Source organism: Hypanus sabinus, chromosome 9 (assembly GCF_030144855.1).
Source record: "Hypanus sabinus isolate sHypSab1 chromosome 9, sHypSab1.hap1, whole genome shotgun sequence".
Taxonomy (NCBI): Eukaryota; Metazoa; Chordata; class Chondrichthyes; order Myliobatiformes; family Dasyatidae; genus Hypanus; species Hypanus sabinus.
In genome coordinates, this window is record NC_082714.1 from 7,372,362 (window position 1) to 7,397,954 (window position 25,593).

Consider the following 25,593-nt stretch of genomic DNA (forward strand, 5'->3'; position numbering starts at 1 on the left):
ATGGTCCTGAAAAACATTGTCTCGTTTTCACTGTGTACTGTACCAGCAGTTATGGTCGAAATGACAATAAAAAGCGACAACTTGACTAATTCTCTTATGGCACTGTCTTAAATCTTTCCTATCCATGTACCTGCCACGCCTTAAAGAAGCAAAAAAAAAGGATCACTCAAATAGAAAGGACTGATAGGACTGAGGTCGAAAGAATACAGAGAAAATTTACAAGGATGCTGCTGGGATGAGGGCCTGAGTTATAGGGAAGAGTTGAACAGGTAGGGTATTTTTCCCTGGAGTGTAGGAGAATAAGGGGCGATAGATACAAAATTATGAGGGATATAGATAGAGTAAATGCAAGCAAGTTTTTCCCCCCACTGAGGTTTGGTGAGGCTGGAACTATGGGTCACAGATAAAGGGAGAAAGGTGAAATGTTTAAGGAGAACAGAAGGGGAAACTTCTTCATTTAGAGGGTGGTGAGAGTGTGGAACGAGCTGCCAGAGGAAGCTTGATTTCAACAGTTAAGAATTTGGATGGCTATATTGATGGAAGAGGAATGGAGTGCCATGGACAAGGTGCAGGGTGATGGGACTATGCAGAACAGTTTGGCATGGACCAGATGGGCCAAAGGGCCTGCTTCTGTGTTTTATAACTCTATATAAAAAAGATGCAGCTTCTGATGGGGCCAGATCACTGAACCACTTCACCCCCTCGTGGTTTAACTCCTGATTCTGAACCAAGAGCAGCCTGGTGATCTGTTTAACATCCCCTGCCTCAACCACTTTTCCCAGAATAAGAAGGGCTGTTGGTCGGGCACTCACTGTCCCTCATGGTCAACAATCTTCCTGAAGTCACCAGGATCTACTTTTAAGGTGATTCCCCCCTCTCCATTTGATACAGACTGACAACCTGCTGGAAATACCTCCGGCTCCAGTTGCCTCGGGAAGAGTGACGTCGTGAGGTACTTGTACAAGATCCGCATATCGTCCTGCTCCAGTCCGCTCCTATAAGAAAGAAAGGCTTGCATTTCTAGACCACCTCTCATTCCCGAAACATCCAAGGATGCCTTACCAATCCATGAAGTATTCTGAAGCCGAGTGAATGTTAAGTCTTCAGCATAGCAAGATTCCACACACAGCAATACAGCAGAGATACAGACCCTTCAGCCCATCTAGTTCATACTAACGAGTGTCCATCCATTTAATCCTGTGTTCCTGTAATCCTTGCCCCTCTGCGTACTGCACCTATCCCAGTGCTTCTTAAAATGATACTTTTGTACTTTCCCTGGCAGCTCATTCCATATACTCAACTACCCTCTACACGAAAACATTGCCTCTCAGCTCCCTTTTAAATCTTTCCCCTCTTGCCCTAAACCTTTGCTCCTCAGTTTTGGTCTCCTCTATCCTGTGGAAAAGACCATCATTCAACAATGAACAGTACAGCACAGTACAGACCCTTCAGCCCACAATGTTGTGTTGGCCCTTTAAACTACTCGAAGATCAGTCTATCCCTTCCCTCTTACACAGCCCTCCAATTTTCTTTCATTCATATTCCTATACAAGAGTCTCTTATATGTCCCTAATGTATCTGCTTCTACCCTAACAGCACATCCATGCATCCACTACTCTGCACAAAATACCCAACTCTGACATCCCCCCATATTTTTTTCCAAGCACCTTAGAGTTATAACCCCTCGTGTTACCCATTTCCACCCTGGAAAAAAAAAGTCTCTGCCTGTCCACTTTATCAATGCCTCTTGTACACCTCTATCAGGTCACCTCTCATCCTCCTTCACTCCAAACAGAGAAGCCTGGCTTGCTTAACTTATCCTCATAAGACATGCTCTCTAATCCAGGCTGCATTCTGGTAAGTCTCCAAAGCTTCCACATCATTCCTATAATGAGGCAACCAGAACTTAACCCAAAACTCCAGGTATCCTGAAGAAATTACTGGCCCATCAATGGTTAATCAAGGCCAATCAATACAGCAATGGAATCTCACACATGCTCTCACAGATTAATAGTGTAAACAAAACCCAACACCCTGACATTACACCCCACCCACAGTACTGCCCTAAAGTGTCAACATAGATTACGTAAGGACACGAGAGTGTCGTGCCTACAACAGTGTCACAGAGTGAAATGAGGACCATTTGGCCAACCCATTCTCTTGAATCCTCCAGCAGAAAATGCACACTTCACCCTAGTCCTGCTGGTTGATTCTCTGAGGTGGCCGGTGGAATACACATAGGTAAGTGTGTGGTGGGAGAAGGAATAAAGGTGTAGACTATATTCTAAGTGGGGTGCGAATTCAAAGGGAGTCCTCATTCAGGATTCTCTAAAGGTTAACTTGCAAGACTGAGAGGATGACAAATGTAATGTTAGCGTTCATTTGGAGAGGAATTGAACACAAAAGCAAGGATGTAAAGCATTGATCAGCCTGCATTTGCAGTATTAGGGCACCTTATCTAAGAAAGGATGTGCTGGAATAGGAGAGGGTCCAGAAGAGGTTAAATGAGAATTATCCTGGGATGAAAGAATTAGCATATGGGGAGCTCTGGGCCTGTATTCACTGAAGTTTAGAAGGTGGGGGGGGGGGGAAATCTCTTTGGAACCTATTGAATACTGAAAGGCCTAGATACAGTGGATGACAGGATGTTTCCCATCGTGGGCGAGTTTCGGAATGGGCCTCAGAATACAAGGGTATTCCTTTGAAACATATGAGGAATTTTTTTAAACCCAGAGGGTGGTGAATCTGTGGAATTCTTTGCCACAGACAGTTGTGGTGGCCCAAGTCTTTGGTTTATTTGAAGTGGAGTCTAACAGGTTCTTGATTAGTCAGGGTGTCAAAGGTTGCAGGGAGAAGGCAGGAGAATGGGGTTGAGAGGGATAATTAATCAGCCAAGATCAAATGGCAGAACAGGCTGAACGGTTCATATGTTGTTTGGCCTTCTTTTGTGATATAGATTGCAAAGGCTTACGCACCAAACCAAACTGATGGAAGACAAGGACGGACCTACCAGATGAGTTGATCGTTGTACAGGAAAGCAGTGTACTTGACCAGATCTAGGCTCTCCTCCATCCTGTTGACGAACGACTGGATTTTCAGGTACGTCATCTTATCCAGGGGGAAGAAACTGATTCCCCCAAACACATCTAGCAGATCACACGACTGAAGATGCAAAGTTTGCAAGTACTGATGGAGAATGAACACCAAAAAGCACAGTTCAGACACATTTACTTTCACATATTCCTTACAAATAGATTTCCCCCCAATTCTACTTTAGAACCGAGGACCCTCAAACCTGTTCCACAGGTAGGATCATAAAGCATGGAAAGACCATTCTGTCCATCGAGTCCATGTGAACCACCAACCACCTGTTTGCACTACCTGCTTCCCATTAACCATCTCTTCATGCCCCAGATTATAGCCCCTCACCTAATGTACTTGGGAAAATTTATATTGGCCAGTTAACTTCTTAACCATAAGACATAGGAGGGGGAGACCATTCAGCACATCGAGTCTGCTCCATTATTCAACAGTGGCTGATTTATCTCAATCTTCTCTTGCCTTCTCCCAATAACCTTTGTCACCCTGTCTAATCAACTTATCAACCTCCACTTTAAATATATCTAATGACCTGGCCTCCACAGTCATCTCTGGCGATCAATTCCACAGATTCACCGCCCCCTGGCTAAATAAATTCTCCTCATCAATTCTGAGGCTATGTCTCTGATCCTACACTTCCACACGACAGGTAACATCCTCTCCACATCCAGTCTACTTAGGCCTTTGAATCCTATCGAATATGGAATGAGATCCCCCTTCATCTCAACTCAAGTGAGTACAGGCCCCGAGCCATCAAATACACCTCATACATTAACCCTTTCATTCCTGGGATTATTTCCGTTAACTTTGCAATGCTGGCACATCCTTTCTCAAATAAGGGGCCCACCTGCCTTTGGGATGTGGGAGGGAACCAGTGCACTCATATGATCACAGGGAGAGCATACAAGGTCCGCCCAGACCACGCCAGTGACCAGCTACATCCCTACACCACTGACTGGCAAGTGACCAGTGCTGGACTGCAAGAAGTATGGCAGTCAACCCTTGCATCAGAAAATTGGTACTGGAATTGGTTTATTATTGTCACTGCACTGAGATACAGTAAAAAAAACTTCTCTTGCATATTGTTCACACAAATCATACAGTGCATTGCGGTAGAACAAGGTTAAAAAATAACAATGCAGAATAAAAGCGGAACAGCTGCAGAGAAAGTAAGGCCGATGGTAAAGTGCAAGATCGTAACTGGTACAGGGTGAGGTCAAGAGCTCAGCTCATCATGCTAGGGCATTACTCGAGATTCTTATAGAATAGAGCTTCGTCATTGCTCGAGACAAAGAGATTGCTGTGCTGCTTCAGTCCGTGCAAAACAGATCTCGACAAAGCTTGCGGTGTGGCTTAATTTTAAAGAAACACCCATATTTACACGCAACAAGTGACTGATAGTCCATGACACTCAAAGGCGATCGACAAGCTGGGTGTAGCGTTATTCTGCTGCACAACAGCCCTCAGGGAGAAGCTCACTGTCTTGGCTAAGCTGTTTCTGTATCTCCCAACAGATGGCAGGAGATTGATCACAGTTTCGGGATGGGATGGGTCTTTATTGAGGTTACGAGTGCCATAGGCATTGAGAGTTGTAGATTGTCTCCAGGTCTGGTCGAGCCCTAGTGATGTGCTGAGCTGTCCTAATCACCCGTTGGGAGTGCTTTGTGATCCGTCCTGCTGCAGCTAGAGTACCAACCCGTCATTCCACACCTGTCAGTATGCTCTCTATCACACATCCATAAAAGTTGGCCAGCAAAATTTGGGGCAGATTAGCTGTCCTTAAGCACCTCAGGTATTATAGCCACTGTTGTGCCTTCCCTACTATCGTGGTTGTGTTGTTGGACCAAGAGAACTCTTCGGTGATGTTCTTCCCCAAAAACTTAAAAATGAAGACCCTTTCCATGATCTATTTATGAATAGTGGAGCCTTACAGCAGAATATTAGCTGTCCCCGAGCCTGAACTAATCCAGGCAGCATCCTGGTGAACAATTTCTGCAGCCTCTCCAACTTGCACAAAGTACTCCAGAGGCAGTCAAAGCAGTTTTATAAACTCAGTGGCCAGCCAGTTAGGTACAGGAGTGGAACCCATTGCAGTCTTTTGCCACTGTAGCCCATTCACTTCAAAAGTTCAGAGATGCTTTTCTGCATAGCACAGTGGTAACATGTGATTATTTGAGTTATTGTCACCTTCCTGTCAACTTGACCCAGTCTGGCCATTCTCCTCTGACCTCTCTCATTTACGAGGTGTTTTCACCCACAGAACTGTCGCTCACTGGATTTTTTTTTTTTGCTTTTCACTCCATTCTCCATAAACTCTGGAGATTGCTGTGCATTAAAATCCCAGGAGGTCAGCAGTTTGAGATACTCAAACCACCTCATCTGGCATCAACCATCACTCCATGGTCAAAGCTATTTGGATCACATTTCTTCCTCATTCTGAGGTTTGGTCTGATCAACAACTGAACCTCTTGACCACGTCTGCATGCTTTTAAGCATTGAGTTGCTGCCACATGATTGGCTGATTAGATATTTGGATTAATGAGCAGGTGGACAGGTGTATCTAATAAAGTGGCCACTGAGTGCAACTTTCTCACTCTTGAATTTCATCTGCACAAAGTTAAAATGTCACCAAAAGCAAGCAACACAATCCTGCCATTGGCTGCATTTTATATTAAATGTAAACTCAGTGACCACTTTATTAGGTATGCATGTATTCCTGCTCATTAATGCAATATCTAATCAGCAAATCACGCGGCAGCAACTCGATGCATAAAATCATTCAGACGTGGTCAAGAGGTTCAGTTGTTGGCCAGACCAAACATCAGAATGGGGAAGAGATGCGATCCAAGTGACTTTGACTGTAAAATGATTGCTGGTGAAAAAATCTCAAACTGCTGATCTCCTGGGATTTTCCATGTACAACAGCTTTTAAGATCACAGACCAAAAAAAAATCCAGTGAACAGCAGTTCCATGGGCGAAAACATCTTGTTAATGAGAGAAGATGGGAGGGTGGCTAGGCTGGTTCAAGCTGACAACTCAAATAACCCTTGTTACAACAGTGACGTACAGACGACCAACTCCAAACACACAACACGACAAACCTTGAAGCGGATGGGCTACAGCAGCAGAAGATCACACTGGGTTCCACCTCTGTACACAATGAAGTGGCTATTGAGTGTATTTTATATCGAAATACATTTGAGTTTAAATAAGAGGGTGAAGAAATCATTTTAAAATTGTCTCACTGTCAGTTCCAATGAATTATTTAATTGCAAATCAGGATTTGCAGGATTTGTATTTCAGAAAAATGAGGGGTAACCTCACTGAAAACTATTGAATGGTAAAAAGCCTTGAAACAGCTGATGTGAAGGGGATGTTTCCTATGGTGGGAGAGTCCAAGACCAGAGGACACAGCCTCAGAATAGAGGAGCATCCTTTCGAATGGACGTGAGCAGGAACTTCTTTAGCCAGAGAGCGGTGAGTCTCTGGAATTCTTTGCCATAGGCAGCTATGGAGGGCAAGTCTTTATGTATATTTAAGGTAAAGGTTAATATATTCTTGACTGGTCAGGGCATGAAGGAATACGGAGAGAAGGCAGGAGATTGTGGCTGAGAGGAAAATTGGATCAGCCATGATGAAATGGTGGAGCAGGTTTGATAGGTCAAATGGTCTAATTCTGCTCCTATATCATAAGGTCTTCTGGATATTAAGATGTGCATTAAGACCTGTTAGCTGGGCCGTGTAGTCTCTCAGCAGGTTTGATAGGTCAAATGGTCTAACTCTGCTCCTATATCTTAAGGTCTTCTGGATATTAAGATGTGCATTAAGACCTGTTAGCTGGGCCGCGTAGTCCCTCAGCACCTGACCAGGTGTGTTGTTTGGCCCCACAACTTTGGATGGGTTTACCCTGTTGGGGTGGAGATACGTCTCTAACAAAGGAGGTAGAAGGTGCCCCTTCCCTCCGCTAGCCTACAGTTCACCCTTGGGCAAGGCACAGCGCCTGCTGTGCCACTCCAGTCAGGGTCACGCGAAGCCATGGGAGCAGGTGGCGGATGGTTGTCTCAGCAGCCGGTGCAGATCACAGGTCCTGGTTATGTGACCACAGACATCAGGCAGACAATTTATGAAGAGTATTGATAATGACTGGGGTCACCTGTCTTGTAACAGCACTCCATGTAGATATGCTCAATGGTCCCTGAGGGGGAGCGCTTCACTTGTGAAGAACTAGGCTGTATCTGCCACTTCTGTAGGTTTTTCCATTCCTGGGCGTTGGCGAACATTGTTCCATTGTTTAAGGGGAGCTAGGACAAGCCAGGGAATTGAGGGACAGAAGCATCCAGCATTTAGATGGACACAGTCTGATTAGCAGGGGTCAGCATGGCTTTGAGAGTGGGAAGTCATGCCTGATAAATCTTTTACTTTTATGAAGATGTAATTAAAAGCATATATGAGGAAAGAGCAGTGGATGTTGTCTATCTGGACTTTAGCAAACCCTTCGACAAGGTCCTGCTTGGAAAGTTAGTTAGGCAGATTCAAAGTTAGCCCGGAGGCAGGAAGCAGAGGGTGATGGTTGAAGGTTGCTTTTCAAAAGTGACACGCAGTGTGCTGTGGGCATTAGGGCTAGGAACCTTGTTATTCAGTATTTATGTAAATAATTTGGATAGGAATGCATAAGGCTTGATCAGCAAGTTTGCAGGCGGCACAACATTAGATGGTGTTGTTGTAACCTTCAGTCACAGGGACTTCTTGAACAGTTAGGGAAATTGGACAAGGAGCAGCAAGTGGATTTCAATACCAATAAGTGTGAGGTAATGCACTTTGGAAGTCAAATCTGCACAGGGCAAACTGTGAACGGTAGGGCACTAGGGAGTGTAAAGGAACAGAGAGACCTGGGAGTACACTAGTTTACTAAAACTAAAACTAAAACATCACTGGTAGACAGGGTGGTGGAAAAGACATTTGGCATGCTGGCGTTTATCAGTCTGGGAAGTATAGGCATCGGCCATTTTTATTGTGATCACAAGACCTTATTGACGGTAACAGAATACCGTAAGCCTGTTCACCATTCTCTGGTGAGTCCAACAGTATATTGCCTTGGTTGTTGGGCAGACAGGGCCTAAATGCCTCGGAGTCACCTGTTGGCAGATATCAGAGCTGACAGTGTGCCATTGGATTTTGTACTGGGTTGGCAGCTGGCTGCTTCCACTGGTGCTGCCCTCTGGTGTTCACTTGGTGCAAGAACAAGCTGGACCACTGAAATTGCAAATATTTGTGCAGTATGTTGTGCGCTATGTGCAATGTGTTTTGCACTTTGGCCCCAAGTAATTCAGGATGTTCACTCTCAGCCTCTACCAAGGAGACACTCTGAACCTGTACCACAACCAACAGCACAAGGCATTTCCGAGGACATTGATTTATGGTATGATGACACTCATGTTACAGGTAAAAGGTCTAAATGCTGCGTTGGAGACCATAAGGACGTGAAAGGAAAAATATAATGTTATATTGCCCACGGTAAGCAAAGGTGTGAACAAAACTGGATCACAAACTCGTTCTCATGCTAACGGAAGCAGCTTTGTCACTACTGTGGAAAGACATTTGGCTGTTTCAGGTATGGATGAATGATAATTAAACTGGAACTTGAATTATATTGCCGTTGTACAAGCCATTGGTGAGGCTGCACTTCCGAGTACGGTGTACAGCTTTGGTCACCCTGTTATGAGAAAGATGTGGTTAAAATGGGAAGAGTGCAGAAACAATTTAAGAGGATGTTGAGAGGACTAAGGGGCCCTCATTATAAAGAGGTTAGCCAGGCTGGGCCTTTATTCCTTGGAGAGTGAGGGGGAAGCTTACAGAAATATTTAAAATTCTTTAGGATATCAATAGGTGGATGGCAACAACCTTTTCCTCAGGGTAGGGCAGTACAAAACTAGGGGACATGAACTTGGGGCAAGAGAGGAAAGATTTAAAAGGGGCCCGAGGGGCAACTTTTTCACGTAGAGGCTGGGGAGCAAACAGAACAAGCTATAGTTAGACAGGGGTAACAGTATTGTTTAAGAAGCACTTGGACAGGTACACAGAGGAATATGGACTGAATGGAGAAACTGGCAATAGGAGAGTAGGTGAATAGGTGAGCATGGACTTGTTGGGCTGAAGGGCCTGTATATGCTGTGACTGCAAATCAAGATGCCATTCAACTTAAGACTGTAGAGATACAATTCCGATAATGCAACTACATAAAACGTGTTTGGACGGATCAGGTCCAAAACAGGTAATCAAAATGCAATGCTAAACTCATCATTAAAATGTTATACAAAAGGGGTTAGATCTCAGTGATATTTACCTGGCAGCTTGTTTCATGATTAAACTAATCCTAACATTCATTATTCAGACTTAGATAACTACAAGGGAACAAAGATACTGGAGACTGCATGGGAGGAGAGACAAAATTCAGCAATAGAATTTCGACCCATTTGACACCTGGTATGGTTTCAAACCCACTTAACAATTAAAAGTCTACCACAACAGCCAAAAATTGTTGCATTTAATAATAATACGTTACTTATAGAGCATCTTTCATACAATGGCATAGTTCAAAGTGGCTTACAGTGGGATAAAGTGCAAATGAGAAAATAAAAGACAAAAAGACATTAGTTAAAAGCAAGATTAAATAAAAATGCCCGTTCAAAACTTATTTAAGTGCCAACTGAGCCTGCATCCCTTGTAGTTTTAGGTATCGAGTTCCACAGTTTAGGAGTGTAGTCAAAAAAAAAGCGATGACCTGCCAATTATCATTTGAGGGAGATTGTTTAAATTTAAGACTATTGAGGAAGACGGCCTGAGAGTTTGAGAAGGATTGTAAAACAGAAAACAATTCTGTTATGCATTCCATTCCCAGACCATTGAGAGGTTTAATAACAAGTACATGAACTTGGAAAATCAATTCTAAAAAGGCACAGGAAGGCAATGCAGAGTAGCTAGGGTGGGAGTGATGTGCTTCCTCATCCTGGTTTTAGTTAAAAGTCTAGCAGAGGATATTGCTTTGGAAGCCCAGTTAAAAGTGCACTCCAGTAATCTAGTCTAACAATCAGGATGTACTGATTGATGAAGGGTCTTAGCCTCCAACGTTGGCTCTTCATTTCTCACCATAGATGCTTGTTCCTCCAGCATTTTGTGCCAGTTTTTTCTCTGCACCAATACATTAGGCTGAATAATCTTCCTCTAGTCACCTCCCTGACAAAGATACTGGGTATCTGCCCCAGTCTCAATTTATGGCTTACAGTCTATTCCTTCTGAAGTTTGATCACACTCAAGATTGTTTAATGTAATTTCCAGTACACAGCTGTAAAGGAGAAAATAATTCTTACTCTGGATCTGATGAAGCACAATAAAAAAAAACACAGCAAGTATTCTTCCAGTGAAGCATCTTCAGAAATTTAAAACAGAAGTGTATCAGTGCAAAGCCAGAACCTGTATGTTTCTTTTAAACAAGACACACAACATGCTGGTGGAACACAGCAGGCCAGACAGCATCTATAGGGAGAAACACTGTCGACGTTTCCGGCCGAGACCCTTCGTCAGGACTAACCGAAAGGAAAGACACTAAGAGAATTGGAAGTATTGGGGGGGAGGGGGAAATGTGAAATGGTAGGAGAAGACCAGAGGGGTGGGGAGAAGCTGAGAGCTGGAAAGGTGATTGGCAAAAGGGATACAGAGCTGGAGAAGGGAAAGGATCATGGGACGGGAGGCCTCGGGAGAAAGAAAGGGGGAGGGGAGCCCCAGAGGGAGATGGAGAACAGGCAGAGAGAAAAAAAAACTTAATATGTCAGGGATGGGGTAAGAAGGGGAAGGGGGTATTAACAGAAGTTAGAGAAGTCAATGTTCATGCATTCAGGTTGGAGGCTACCCAGCCGGTATATAAGGTGCTGTTCCTCCAACCTAAGTGTGGCTTCACCTTGACAGTAGAGGCGGCCATGGATAGACATATCAGAAGAATGGGACGTGGAATTAAAATGTGTGGCCACTGGGAGATCCTGCTTTTTCTGGTGGACAGAGCGTAGGTGTTCAGCAAAACGGTCTCCCAGTCTGCGTCGGGTTTCACCAATATACAAAAGGCCACACCAGGAGCACCGGACGCAGTATACCACACCAGCTGACTCACAGGTGAAGTGTGATGCTGCCTGGCCTGCTGTGTTCCACCAACATTTTGTGTGTGTTGTTTGAATTTCCAGCATCTGCAGATCTCCTCATGTTTAACTGTATTTCACTGTGTTTTGACGTACAAATGATAAATAAAATTGAATATAAATCTATAAAATGGACTCTTCACCTCACAATCTACCTTGGTGACTTCCTGCACTGTACCTTCTCTGCAAGTGTGACACTTTATTCTGCATCGTTATTGTTTCACCTTGTACTGTTGTAACCAGTTGATGTGTATAAATGGTATGCAGGACAGATTTTCACTGTACCTCAGTAGAAAAATAGGAGGGCTATGTAGGAAGGAAGGATCACGTTGATCTTAGAGTGGATTAAAAGAATCACACGACATCATAGGTCGAAGGGCCTGTATTGTGCAGAATGGTCTATGCAACAATAATAAACTCAAGTTTGATCACACTCTTGCGAAGCACCACAGGACAGTTAATCTTCTTAAAAGGAAAAGTTTGTTAACAAATCAAAAGCCCTACCCTGCAGAAAAACTTCTGCATCCTCTGCTGCAGCCAGTCAATGCCTCCATCCTCCATGGATTTTACAAAGGTGCCATTGAAGAGCTGAATATGCGGGAAAACCAGATGCGAACGTTAAGCTGGGAAAGTGGGTCAGAAAAGAAAACGAGAAGAAGAAAATGCTAGCCGATCCACATCACCTTGTACATAGAGTAGCACTGCTGGATTACGGCCCCGTAGACTGTGTCCTGGAAGGCAAGCGGATACAATTTACTGAAGCTCAATGTTGTGTGGCCCAAATAACATCCATTACATGAATGAAGATAAAAGTAACACAAGAAACAGCAGGAGTTGGTCGCCTGACCGGCCATTAAAAAACTGATAGATCCGTTCTGACCTTTCTCCAGTCATTACCCCTTTATTCTGAAATAATGTCCCTTACAGCACAGAAGCAGAACCTTCAGCCCATCAAGCCCATACTGAACCATTACGATACCCAGCTGGATAGACCCACACCTGAACCGGAGCCCTCCAAACCCCTCCCATCATATACTTATCCAAGCCGCTCTTAAATATTGAAATTGAACCCACGTCCACCATTTCTGCTGCCAGCTCATTCCACACTCATACCCCCCTGAGTGAAGAAGTTTCCCCTCAGTTCCCCTCAAGTATGTCACATTTCACCCTTAATCCATGACCTTTAGTTCTAGACTCACCCAACCTCAGTGGAAAAAGCCTGCTTGCACTTACCCTATCTATACCCCTTACAATTTTGCATACCTCTATCAAATCTCTCTTCATTCTTCTATGCTTCAGGGAATAAAGTCCTAATCTATTCAGCCTTTCCCTAAAACTCAGGTTCTTGAGTCCCAGCAAAGTCCTTGCAAATTTTTGCTATATTCTTTCAATTTTATCGCCCTATTTCCTGTAGGTAGGTGTTCAGTTCTGGTCACAATACTCCAAATTAGACTTCACCAATGTCTTTTACAACTCAACGTAACATCCCATCTCATTTACTCAACACTGCTCCCCTACTTCCATATTTCCCCAAAGAGGGGAAGCTTTCTTTCAGCATTACCCTTTCACATTCCCTGAAAAATTTCCCCTCTTTATCCTAAATCCAAAGTGTACAAGGCAACTTGCTTGAACTTTCCTCATAAGGCAGCCATTTCATCCCAGGTGTAACACAGTGAATCTGCATTATGTATTTCTCTGTCTGAGTATGGAGATGCCAACAACCCACAGTAAACCATGTACACAGAACAGTACAGAATCTTCAGCCCACAATGTTATACCAGCCTTTTAACCTACTTTAAGATCAATCTAACCCTTCCTTCCCTCAAAGCCTTCCATCATTCTTTTATCCATGTGTCTATTTAAGTCTCTTAAGTGTCCCTAATGTGCCTGCTTCTACCACTACTCCCATCAGGGTGTGCCACACACCCACTGCTTTCTGTACAAATAAATTACTCTGATATCCCCACACCAATTTCTTCTAAACACCTTAAAGTTACACCTTCTTGTATTAGTCATTTCCACCTGAGAAAGTCTCTGAATGTCCACTCAATCACATCTTATACACATTTATCAATTCTCCTCTCATCCTCCTTCACTCCAAAGAGAGAAGCCCTAGCTCACTCGCCCCACCTTCATTAGACATAGCCTTTAATCCAGGCAGCATCCTGGTAAATCTCCCCTGCACCCTCTCTAATCCAGGCAGCATCCTGGTGAATCTCCTCTGCACCCTCTCTAATCCAGGCAGCATCCTGGTGAATCTCCTCTGCACCCTCTCTAATCCAGGCAGCATCCTGGTGAATCTCCTCTGCACCCTCTCTAATTCAGGCAGCATCCTGGTGAATCTCCTCTGCACCCTCTCTAATCCAGGCAGCATCCTGGTGAATCTCCTCTGCACCCTCTCTAATCCAGGCAGCATCCTGGTAAATCTCCTCTGCACCCTCTCTAATCCAGGCAGCATCCTGGTGAATCTCCTCTGCACCCTCTCTAATCCAGACAGCATCCTGGTGAATCTCCTCTGCACCCTCTCTAATCCAGGCAGCATCCTGGTAAATCTCCTCTGCACCCTCTCTAATCCAGACAGCATTCTGGTGAATCTCCTCTGCACCCTCTCTAATCCAGGCATCATCCTGGTGAATCTCCTCTGCACCCTCTCTAATCCAGGCAGCATCCTGGTGAATCTCCTCTGCACCCTCTCTAATCCAGGCAGCATCCTGGTGAATCTCCTCTGCACCCTCTCTAATCCAGACAGCATCCTGGTGAATCTCCTCTGCACCCTCTCTAATCCAGACAGCATCCTGGTGAATCTCCTCTGCACCCTCTCTAATCCAGGCAGCATCCTGGTGAATCTCCTCTGCACCCTCTCTAATCCAGACAGCATCCTGGTGAATCTCCTCTGCACCCTCTCTAATCCAGGCAGCATCCTGAATCTCCTCTGCACCCTCTCTAATCCAGGCAGCATCCTGGTGAATCTCCTCTGCACCCTCTCTAATCCAGGCAGCATCCTGGTGAATCTCCTCTGCACCCTCTCTAATCCAGGCAGCATCCTGGTGAATCTCCTCTGCACCCTCTCTAATCCAGGCAGCATCCTGGTGAATCTCCTCTGCACCCTCTCTAATCCAGGCAGGATCCTGGTGAATCTCCTCTGCACCCTCTCTAATCCAGACAGCATCCTGGTGAATCTCCTCTGCACCCTCTCTAATCCAGGCAGCATCCTGGTGAATCTCCTCTGCACCCTCTCTAATCCAGGCAGCATCCTGGTGAATCTCCTCTGCACCCTCTCTAATCCAGGCAGCATCCTGGTGAATCTCCTCTGCACCCTCTCTAATCCAGGCAGCATCCTGGTAAATCTCCTCTGCACCCTCTCTAATCCAGGCAGCATCCTGGTGAATCTGCTCTGCACCCTCTCTAATCCAGACAGCATCCTGGTGAATCTCCTCTGCACCCTCTCTAATCCAGGCAGCGTCCCGGTGAATCTCCTCTGCACCTTCTCTAAGGCTTCTACATCTTCCTATAAGGAGGGGACCAGAACCGAACACAGTATTTCTAGTGTTCTCTTTAGAAAATATCGATGGATTACTGAATAACGGAGCCAATTCAATAATACATCATAAAAATGATCCCTGCAAGAAAATGAATCTCAGGGCTGTATATGGATTCATATTTATTTGTTTGTTGGCATACAGCACAGTACAGGCCCTTCCAGCACTTCGAACCACACAGCCCACCAACCCCCTCCCCCAATTTAACCCTCGCCTAATCACAGGGCAATTTACAATGACCAATTAACCTACCAACCCATACACTTTTGGACTGAGAGGAAACTGGAGTGCCCGGAGGAAACCCAGGCAGACAGGCAGAGGCAGGAAATGAACCCAGGTTGCTGGTACTGTCAAGCGTTGTGCTAACTTCCATACTACAGTGCTGCGTAGCGTGTACTTTGATGATAAATTTTCTTTGTACTTTGAAAAGTTCTCTGACATTTCCATACACATGCAGAGGCCACTTTATTAGCTTAACTTTCCCCGTGCACGAATGTCCCATAGGGCATTGCTCACTCGTAATATCACACTCTGGGTCTGTAACTGAAGAATGTCTGGTGAAATACAACTCTGGGACTGGAGCAGATTACAAGCAGATACCAACTAACCAGTAATTCATCCTCCTGGTACTCTGGTACGCGAGTGCCGTCCTTGTTCACCTTTTCAATCATGGGATTCGACACCACCTGGAACAGTGAAACACACAGAACAGCAGTTGTGATGGGGCAGAAACATAACCTGCCTCTCACAGGTTACAGGAGAGGCAACGGAAGGAGGACTGTTATCGTGATTAACCGGACTCTGAAAAATAACACCCAGACCTCACTCACAGTTTGTGCCCAAGGAGAACAGCAAGCCCTCGATCACCAAACTGTTCTGAAGTCTGAACAAAGAAAGGCCTTTTTTTTAATATATGGAACTGACTAGCAGTTACAGATATGAACTACTTGGTAAACTGTATGTTCAAATTCCTCATTTGTATGACCAATCACCGTTCCAAACAGAAGTGACAGAAGCCCATAAGGCACAGACCATATGACATACGAGTATTTAACATCCCTCCCCAGACTGGGTTGCTATTGATGATGAAGAGCCTTGGTGAAGGGTCACAGCCTGAAATGTCAACTATTCATTCCTCTCCATCGATGCTGCCTGACCTGCTGAGTTTCTCCAGCATTTAGTGTTTGTTGCTCTGGGCTGCTATTGTCAGTGTTCACATCCCAAAGTGAAATTTCAGTCCCTTCCTTCTCTGATTAATTATTCAGTGCTTGGAAAGCAACATGCACACATAAAAATACAACTGAAGGGGAACATACAAATTCCTCACAAACAGGAGCAGAAATTTTACCCCTGAACTCACAGCTGGCGCTGTAACGCATCGTGCTACTAACTAGGCTACCGGGTTGGGCATCTGTGGGAGGAAAGCATTAGAAAATTCCTACATCCACAAGTCACACTTGATCTTTTGCAACAGACAAGAGTCCCAGATGTCACACTATCACGCAAACTGCAAGACGCTCCACACACAGTATGTCAAGCAAAGTGTACCATAACCATCCAGAAATTCTCCTCCGCTTCATAAAAGAACTGCCTGTTCTTCTGTGTGTGCAAGGACTTGGCAGGCTTGCTGGGGCAGAAGGTCCTGCAAACAACAGAGGAAACACAATGGTCAGTTTAGATAGGTTCTACATCCACTGTGGCCCCATAATAGCTCTCTGGCCACCAGGACCCATTGCTGGAGACCAGAGCACAGCACCAGTGGGTGGGGGAGCGCAGTTCCTGATTGGCACATTGAACTATTACACCCAGCGAGCGATAAGGTCTCATTCGAAAGCACAACCCCCAGCAATGTGGGATCCCTCTTCTTGCTAGGGTGACAGCAAATGGAAGAGCTCTCCAGTACCCTGAGCCGAAGAAAATTCATTAATCACCATCAGATAATCTCGTAATTATTCAGCATCTATAGCTCTCTGGGCTGGAGAACTCCAAAGGTTCAAGATCCTCAGACAAAATTCTTCCTCAGTTTTGTGTTGGGTGATCCCTCATCCCAAAGTCATTCATTCCAGAATCTCCAACGTCCTCTGCCTACCTATCTTGACAAACCCACCCCTTCAAAATCCTGTAGGTTTCAACAATTTCCACCACTCATCCGGCTGAACTTGAAAAACTTGGACCTTACTTGCTCAATAGTTCAGCCCTGGCCATTCACGCTTCCAGGAGAATGGTCATCTTGCAAATACAGTGATATCTTATTCCTGAGCAAGATCTTTACCTTGTAAACTGAACTATTGCTTCACACAATCCGACATTCCTAATCTTTTCATTTTTATCAACATCGTTGGGATGATAAAACAGGATCTTTTTCTCCTCCTGTAACACAAAGAACAATTTATTTCGTAACTCATGACCAACTACTGCCATAACGATAACTTGCTTCATATAGCACTCTCAGTAGAGACCCTAATTGCACTTTTCTGTTCTGGTAATCGAACAATATGATACCGAGCCAAAGGGAATTAAGTGTTACGGAGCAACACGAGAGGGGTGAGAGATTTAGGGACTTGGTGGAGGTAGAAAGCCCAAAAGGTCAAAGACTCGAGTCCAGCGATAGAGGCCTGAAGGTGGTCTATGAGTCTGGACTGGGATCTTGAGGTTGGAAGCCTGAAGTCAATGAGTCTAAGAGTCTGGGGCCAAAGCCAGGAGGTCCAGAGACAGCTTGTCCTGGGCTTGGAGGCCTGTCCGTGAGTGTGAGAGAGTGGGTGGGTAGCTGGTAAAGGGGGCTTGTTTTGCTGTGGTTTCTGTTGCTTGCGTTGTTCTGCTGAATACTGTGAGCAAACTACGTTGGCACCCGACTGTGTGGTGACACCTGGGGACTGCCCCCAGCACATCCTTGGGCTGTGTTAAGTTATTGTACGTATTGATGTATTTAGGAGAAATAGATAATTCTGAATCTGGGAAGTAGTGGAGTGACGGAAAGTACAAGGGCACAAGAGATCTTGAAAGATTCTAGATCTGCAAGAGGTTTCACAGAGGAGGACAAGGTGGTAAGACCGTGAAGGGATCTGAAAGTAAGTCAAGAGAATTTTAATGCTGGCACATTACCGGATCAAGGAGTTAGTGTCAGTCGGAAAACACTACGGTGATGGATCAGTCGAACGTGGTGCAAATCGGGAGCCAGGGTAGGAGAGTCCAGCCTCACACACACGGTGGGCAGATCTGAAAATACTCCTGGCTTACCTCACCTTCCTTTGGTCCGAGCTTTGGATTGTAAATGAAAAAACTCAATAGCGAGGGGGGTATCTGCTTCTCTTGTGCTGTTGTCATCCTGGGGCTGTTGAAAAAGAAGTGGAGGCACGTGAAGCAGTGAGGACCACCTCTCTCACCTCAACTCTCAACTGATGGCACAACCCAAAGACTCATTTTCAAGGTCTCCAAAACTCACATTCTCGGTATTATTTATATATATAATTATTCAGACTTCTTTGCACATTGGTGTTGTCTTTCTTTATATATATATATATATATATATATATATATATATATATATATATATATATATACACACACAGTTTTTCACAAATTCTATTGTATTTCTTTATTTTCCTCTAGATACCTGCAAAATGAATCTGAAGGTAGCATATGGTGACATATACATACTTTGAAAATAAGTTTTCTTAGAACATGGAAAGGTACAGGCTCTTCAGCCCACAATGTCGTGCCAACAGTTCCAAGTTCAATCTAACCCTTCCCTCCTACATAGATCTCCATTTTCTATCATCCACATGCCCATCTATGAGTTTCTTAAATGAGCCCAAGAAGCTCTTTGATTTTAATTTGAGAGCTTCATTCACTAAAAGCATTTATACAAAAGTTATTCCTCAATTCATATCAGGGTTTAAGGGCTGGCACAACATTGTGGGCCAAAGGGCCTGTACTGTACTCCAGTGTTCTGCTCTATGTCAAATTATTAATTTGCTTTAGACATTTAAAAAATATTTATATCATTTATTTTCATGTTTGCACTTTATCCCATTGTGAAGCACTTTGAACTACGCCACCTGTGTGGAAAGCGCTCGGAAAATAAGTTATTATTATTTAGCAGTATACCACGTGGAAACAGCTGGAGTCAGAGATGGTAAAGCCCACCCTGCCATTGAGCATAGCTACATGAAATGCTGCTGCAGGAAAGCAGCATCCATCATCAGGGACCCCCCACCACTCAGAACATGCTCCCTTCTTGCTGCTACCATCAGGGGAGAGGTTTAGGAGCGAGTCCTGAAGCTCCACCAGGTTCAGGAACAGTTACTACCTCTCAACCAAAGGGGATAACTCCACTCGCCCCATCTTAGAAATGTTCCCACAGCCCATGGACTCACTTCCAAGGACTCTTCATCTGATGTTCTCAATATTTATTCCTTATTTATAATTCTTTCTTTCTTACTTATTTGCACACCTCAGACTTTTGCACATTGTTTGAACACCTACGTTGGTGCAATCTTTCACTGATTCTGTTATGGTTATTATTCTATAGATCTATTGAGTACACCCACAAGAAAATGAATCTCAGGGTTGTATATGTAACACGTATGTACTCAAATAATAAATTTACTTTGAACTATAGGTGACTCCACTGAAAGATATTTGTGAACCAGATGACTGTCAGAACCAAATTTTTGAATGAACAGCCATGTGGGGAGAGGAAGAGAGAGAGAAACTCTTCTCTATGAAGCGTTAGTCCAGACCACTGAATTATTTATTAGGTAACTACCTCATGCACCACCATATCAGCTGGTGGAATTAACCTAGTCTCTTTTAATAACGTGCTTTGTTGTAAACAAGACACTCGTTCAAAGGGAATAAAAAAAATCCCTTTCACATGCCAGATTCCTTGCATCATAGGAAAGTTCATAAACACTGGCTTGCTTTCCACAGAAAGTTCACTGAACTTTTGAATATCTCTAACATTTTCTGTTCTTTTGATATCTGCAGTTATTTTGATTTTGTCCGATAATGCTCCTGTGATGCATGTTACTATGTTAAGTGAGTCATAGAAATTGCCCAATTTGTTTTTTGTATTTACGTATTGAATCAGTGGGGCCAATTCTATAATTCTGCTCCCGTTGTCCTGTAGGTTTATCATTCAGTTGACAGAGTCTGCTCCGCCATTTCCTCCCCTCTCAACCCCATACTCCTGCCTTCACCCAGTAACCTTTGACACCCCAACTAACCAAGAACTCATCAACCTCCACTTTAAATATACCCAATGACTTGGCCTCCACAGTAGCCTGTGGTTTCAGAAATTCCTGTTCATGTCTGCTCTGAAGGGATGTCCTTGTATTCTAAGGCTGTGCCCCCTGGTCAAGACTCCCATAGGAAACACCCTCTTCACATCCACTCCATCATGGCCTTTCAATATTCAGTAGGTTTCACTGAGAACCCACACCCCCACCCTGTTCTTCTCAACTCCAGCGAGTACAGACCCAGAGCCATCAAATGCTCTTCATACATTAACCCTTTCATTCCTGGATTACTCTCATAAACCTCCTCAGGACTCTCTCCAATGCCAGCACATCCTTTCTCAGAGATGGGACAGCCCAAAACTCATAATACTCCAAACATGGTCTGACTAATATCTTACAAAACCTCCTTACTTTTATATTCTTTTTTTTTGTGTGCCATACTCTGCCAGAGCCTCGACAACCACTTTTTTTCCAAGTGGTTGTCTTGGAGGAAAGACTCTGTGAATGGTTCCCCACGTCCTTCTCACAGCACAGTGTTTTTTTTTTAAAAACGAGGGCGAGTTGCGAGCTCGACATTCAACCCGGCACGGATGGAAAGCTTGCCCGGGAGTGGCCCGACTGGATTCGAACTGGGAAACCTTCACTCTGGAGTCCGGCGCTGATGTCACTGTGCCACCAGCCGGCCTTTTAGATTCTAGTCCTCTCAAAATGAATACTGCGTTTGCCTTCCTTACCACTGGCTCAATCTGCAAGTTAACCTTTAGGGAATCCCAACTCCCTTTGCAACTCTGATTTCTGAATTCTGTCCCCTCCCCATTAAGAATACAAGAATAACCAGCTTTGAAAGTTACCTTGACATCAACATCGGCGATGTTTTAATTCAATTACTTTCTCTATCTTGGCACTGAAGCACATTACTCAAGTCTCAGACAACCATCTACTGTGAAAGAGAGAGAGAAGTGTCAGAAGAGTCCGCTGCTCACCGGCGAGCTCCTGGTGGCTCCGTAAATCTGAAAAGACTGTAGGGAGAGCTGAATGAGAACGGGGCGGGGGTGGAGAGGGTCGATGTCCTTTGGTTTGGATGTAGGGCGCTGAATGAGGAGAGGGAAGATGGTATAAAGGTTGCTCAGGACTTCAGACATCAGGTGGCTAGTTGCCAGATGACTTGATTTTCAAAGAGTACAAGTCAAATTTTAAGTGGGTACACCACGAAAAACCCAGCTCTTATCCCTGCAACCTTACTCTATCTGAAGTCTAAACTGCAAATAAAGATGGAATGAGCAGAGAATTTAGTTCTATAGATGCACAGTGGAGTATCTTGACTGGTTACATCCGTGGCCTGGTATTAAAACACCAGTGCCCAGGAATGGAAAGTCAAAAAGATCATGGTGGATACTGCCCAGTTCATCACAGGCAAAGCCCTCCACACTTCTGAGCACATTTACACAGAGCGCTGTTGCAGGAAGGCAGCATCCATCATCAAGGACCTCCACCATCCAGGCCATGCTCTCTTCTTGGTACTGCCTTCGGAAAGCAGGTACAGGAGCCTCGGACCCTTCCCCACCAGGTTTCGAGTCAGGTTCAATATCGCTGCGACATGTCGCGGAATTGTTCACTTTACGGCAGCAGTATATTGAAATACACGATAAATAAATAGAGTAAAACAAACCTGAATTAAGTACATATACGTCTATTAAAAAGTTAAAATAAATAGTGCAAAATAACAGAAATAAAATAGTAGTGAGGTAGTGTTCAAGAGTTCAATGTCCATTTAGGAATCGGATGGCAGAGGAGAAAAAGCTTCTTCCTGAATCGCTGAGTGCGTGCCTTCGGGCTTTTGTACCTCCTTCCCCATTGTAACATTGTGAAGATGGCATGCCCTGGGTGCTGGGGATCCTTAACGATGGATGCTGCCTTCCTAAGGCATCGCTCCTTGAAGATGTCTTGGATACTACGGAGGCTGGCATCCAGGATACAGCTGACTAACTTTACAAGTTTCTGCAACTTAATTCCATGTCGTGCAGTCGCCCCATCCCAGCTCCATATCAGGCGACAGTGCAGCCAGTCAAAATTCTCTCCCCAGTACATTTGTAGAAATTTGAGCATTTCAGTTGACAAACCAAATCTCCTAATGAAATATAGCCACTGTGATTACCCTACAACCATCAGGCTCCTAAACTAGCATGGATAAATTCACTCACCTCGGTGCTGAATCGATTCTACAACCTATAAACTCATTTTCAAGGAAGCTACAACTCATTATTTTAAAAAACTATTTGCAGGGATTGTCTTCTTTTGCACATTGTTTGTCAGTCTTTGTTATTTATAGGTTTTTCATAAATTCCATGAATTTTTAAAAAAATTTTCTCTATATGCCCAAGAAAACAAATCTCAAGGGAGCATATGGTGACATATACATACCTTGATAATTATTCTAACCTCACCTGCTCTACAGTCACTCTTAGAACACTATGAACTAATTCCATTGTTTCAAATTACATGTGACAAATAAAGCTTCTCTTCAAACTTAACTTATTAGTAGATTAATGGCAGCATTTTGCATTCAGATAAGGTGGTTGTAGATTTAAGACCCACTTGAGGATCTGTAACTTAAAATTCTCAGCCCATACTCTAGTGCTGGGTTTTAGGTGAGAAAGCAGAGTCATCCCGGGCAGATCTAGAAGATCCCATGGATCTGCTCTGAAAAGCAGCAATGTCCTGCACTGTCCATGTTTACCCTTCAAAGTACACTGGGGAACAAGTGGTCATCTGGGAGCTTGGTACTTAACGTGCAACTTGGCACTTAATTCACTTAAAGGGGACCCTCAGCTCTTTTTTTATATATAGATGAGGAAGAGGAAGGATGGATTAATATGTTTGGAGATGACACACAGATTGGTGGTGTTGTGGAGAGCATAGAAGATTGTTGTAGGTTGCAACAGGCCATTGAAAGAATGTGGAGCTGGTCTGCTAAGTGGCAGATGCAGTTCAATCTGGAAAAGTGTAAAGTTATACACTTTAGAAGGTCAAACTTAAATGCAGAGTACAAGGTTAACGACAGGATTCTTAACAATGTAGAGGATGAAATGGATCTTGATATCCAAGTCCATTGATCCTTCAAAGTTGCCCCTTAATGCACGGTGTAATGAATGGTATACAAGACAAGCTGCACCTCAGTACATGTGCCAGTAATCACAAAGACACCATGTCAAAGTTCGGCATGTCACCAAAAACTGTGACGAGCTTTTATAGGTACACAGTGGAAAGAATCCTAACTATTTCCTTCATGGTTTTGAAATGTCAATGCTCAGGAACAAAAAAAAGCCACAGAAAGTGGTGGATACAGCTCAGTCCATCACAGGAAAATCACTCTCCACCATCGAGTGCACTTACATGGAGAGCTACCACAAGAAAGCAGCCTCCATCAAAGTCTCCCACCATTCAAGCCATGCTCCCCCGCCCCCCCCCCCCCCACCATCGGACAGGAGGTACTGAAGTCTTAGATCCCACACAACCAGGTTCAGGAGCAGCTACTACTCTACAGGCTCCTGATGTCACTCACTGATTCTACAAACTACAGACTCACTTTCAAGGACTCTTTGCAACTCAATCTCCAAGAGGACTGCAACCTTGTTGTGGTTTGGAGGCTTGCATGCTTCAATGACCCAGACAGCTATGTTGGCTGGAGTGAGGGCTTTATGCTTTGGCTCTTGGTGGGTCACCCATGCCAAACAGGTCAAAGGGTAGAAGCCAGACTAAGAGTGGACCATCGGACCTCAAGGTTCAGGGGATCAGCTCAGGGCCAACAAGACTGACTGGTAAAACATAACTGTCATGGAACCAGCAATTAAGAATCCTTTTACATCTGAGTGTGACGGTATTCCTGGGTTTCCACCTGAGACTCGCATGAATGACAGTGAAAACCGAGAGGAAGTTACTGACATGATGAAGGTAGTCCTGAACACTACTGGAGATGGAGGACCTTCATTGCTGCCCTAAATGCCAGTGGTGTAACAGGCAGTAAGTAAGTTACAACTCCTGCTCTTAGATCATTGTTTATTTATTTCATTAATTCTTTTGCACATTGGTAGTTTGTCAGTCTTCAAGTATAGTTTTTTTCTGTAAATTCCATTACACAGTTTTAATTGCCAGTAAATACCTACAAAAATGAATCTCCAGACAGTATATGGTAACGTACAAGTAGTTTGACAATAAATTTCACTTTAAAACTTTGAATAATAAACAACACAATCTGCAATCTTCTGACTGACTCATATCTGACACGTGAAACTCTGTCCTCACATGTATGAAGCACTCTCCTCACTGGTTATTTATCCTCTAGATGAATGCGGAAGTTCAGTCTGGGAAAATTATCCATTTCATTTCCTGGATTACAATCAAACTTTGAAAATATAATTTATTACCTCTCAACTGTTCTGACTTTTAGAAAAAATGTTCAGACTTCACAGAAGCAACAATCAGACAAAATTAATACTACACTAACATGGACAAATTATGTAATTTGGGCTAACATATTTCAACAGGTTTAGGATTAATACAACTTAAATTCTCAAATATACTACTAATCTAATCTAAAAGAGCCATTGAAACTAGCAAATTAAGAAACTATTTCTTCCAAAGTATCCAAGTCAGTTTTAAGGTTATTCTTTTTTATTCAAAACAAATCCTTGACAGGAGGTTCTTTCTAACAGTGAGTGTAAGTGTTTTTTTTACACCAAAGAAGGAGTCTTCCAGGATCCCATCCTAGGCCTCAGATGCAGCCGGGCTAAATTAAAGTCCCAACCCAGCCACCCTGTATCAAACCCAGGCCGGATTCCCTCCGGCAGGCGGGGCCGCTGTTCAGAAACTCGAGGCGAGGACGACTCTCCACAGTAACAACCGCTCAGTTCAAGTGTGAAATTAACGAAATATTTGAAAACGGCGCATTTGATTAAAAAGAAACACAAATCATAGCAATACCTAGGCCTCACGTTTCAAAGACGGTAAATTTGAGCAGCAGCCCAGCCAGACTGCACACTTCCTGGGACAGTCACAACAACCCAGCTAGGAATCCCCCACGTTAGGCCTTAACCGCGCAGAATTTCTTACTATTCTTTAACTTTAAACATTTTAAAGTATATATATTACATAAGTGCTACCTTGTTAATGTTTTCAGTCTGTAGTTCTGCAGCACAAACCATCCTGAAGACTCTGATTCCAAAACTCCACAGCACCACATACTGGTTACTCAGATAATTCTGGGCCAAAGAGCCATTTACATACTTTTTGAGCCAATTCCTCAATTATCTGCATTTTACGAAGATAACATGATTTTACATTTTTCCATCAATTATACTAAAGGGATTTTAAAAGGAATTTTCTGCATTTGTATATCGCTCCAATCTCTCTTCTTGTTCTCTCGGCCCAAAACATCATTGGTACATCACCCACATGAGTTATGCCCCATGAAGGCAAAACCTATCACCAAAAATCCCCATGGTCTGAGCCATGCAGTCTCCTTACAGCTA

General features: G+C 43.9%; 1 protein-coding gene across 3 annotated transcripts in view; it reads right to left on the bottom strand.

The window, feature by feature from the left end:
* Window positions 1-25,345, bottom strand: part of ccz1 (CCZ1 homolog, vacuolar protein trafficking and biogenesis associated) — a 59,729-nt gene extending 34,384 nt beyond the window's left edge. The window contains exons 1-10 of one of the 3 annotated variants that reach the window (XM_059979005.1): window positions 25,225-25,307; window positions 20,917-21,005; window positions 18,063-18,156; window positions 17,098-17,195; window positions 16,374-16,467; window positions 15,434-15,511; window positions 11,970-12,017; window positions 11,791-11,874; window positions 3,011-3,186; window positions 914-995 (exon numbers count right to left, since the gene is read on the bottom strand). In XM_059979005.1, the coding sequence (XP_059834988.1) occupies window positions 914-995; window positions 3,011-3,186; window positions 11,791-11,874; window positions 11,970-12,017; window positions 15,434-15,511; window positions 16,374-16,467; window positions 17,098-17,195; window positions 18,063-18,156; window positions 20,917-20,930 (768 nt within the window). In that variant the 5' untranslated portion in view covers window positions 20,931-21,005; window positions 25,225-25,307. Of the gene's footprint in view, window positions 1-913; window positions 996-3,010; window positions 3,187-11,790; window positions 11,875-11,969; window positions 12,018-15,433; window positions 15,512-16,373; window positions 16,468-17,097; window positions 17,196-18,062; window positions 18,157-20,916; window positions 21,006-25,224 lie in introns of all 3 variants that reach the window. The other 2 variants (XM_059979006.1, XM_059979004.1) reach the window with 2 other exon arrangements.
* Between the last annotated feature and the right edge of the window lie 248 nt (window positions 25,346-25,593).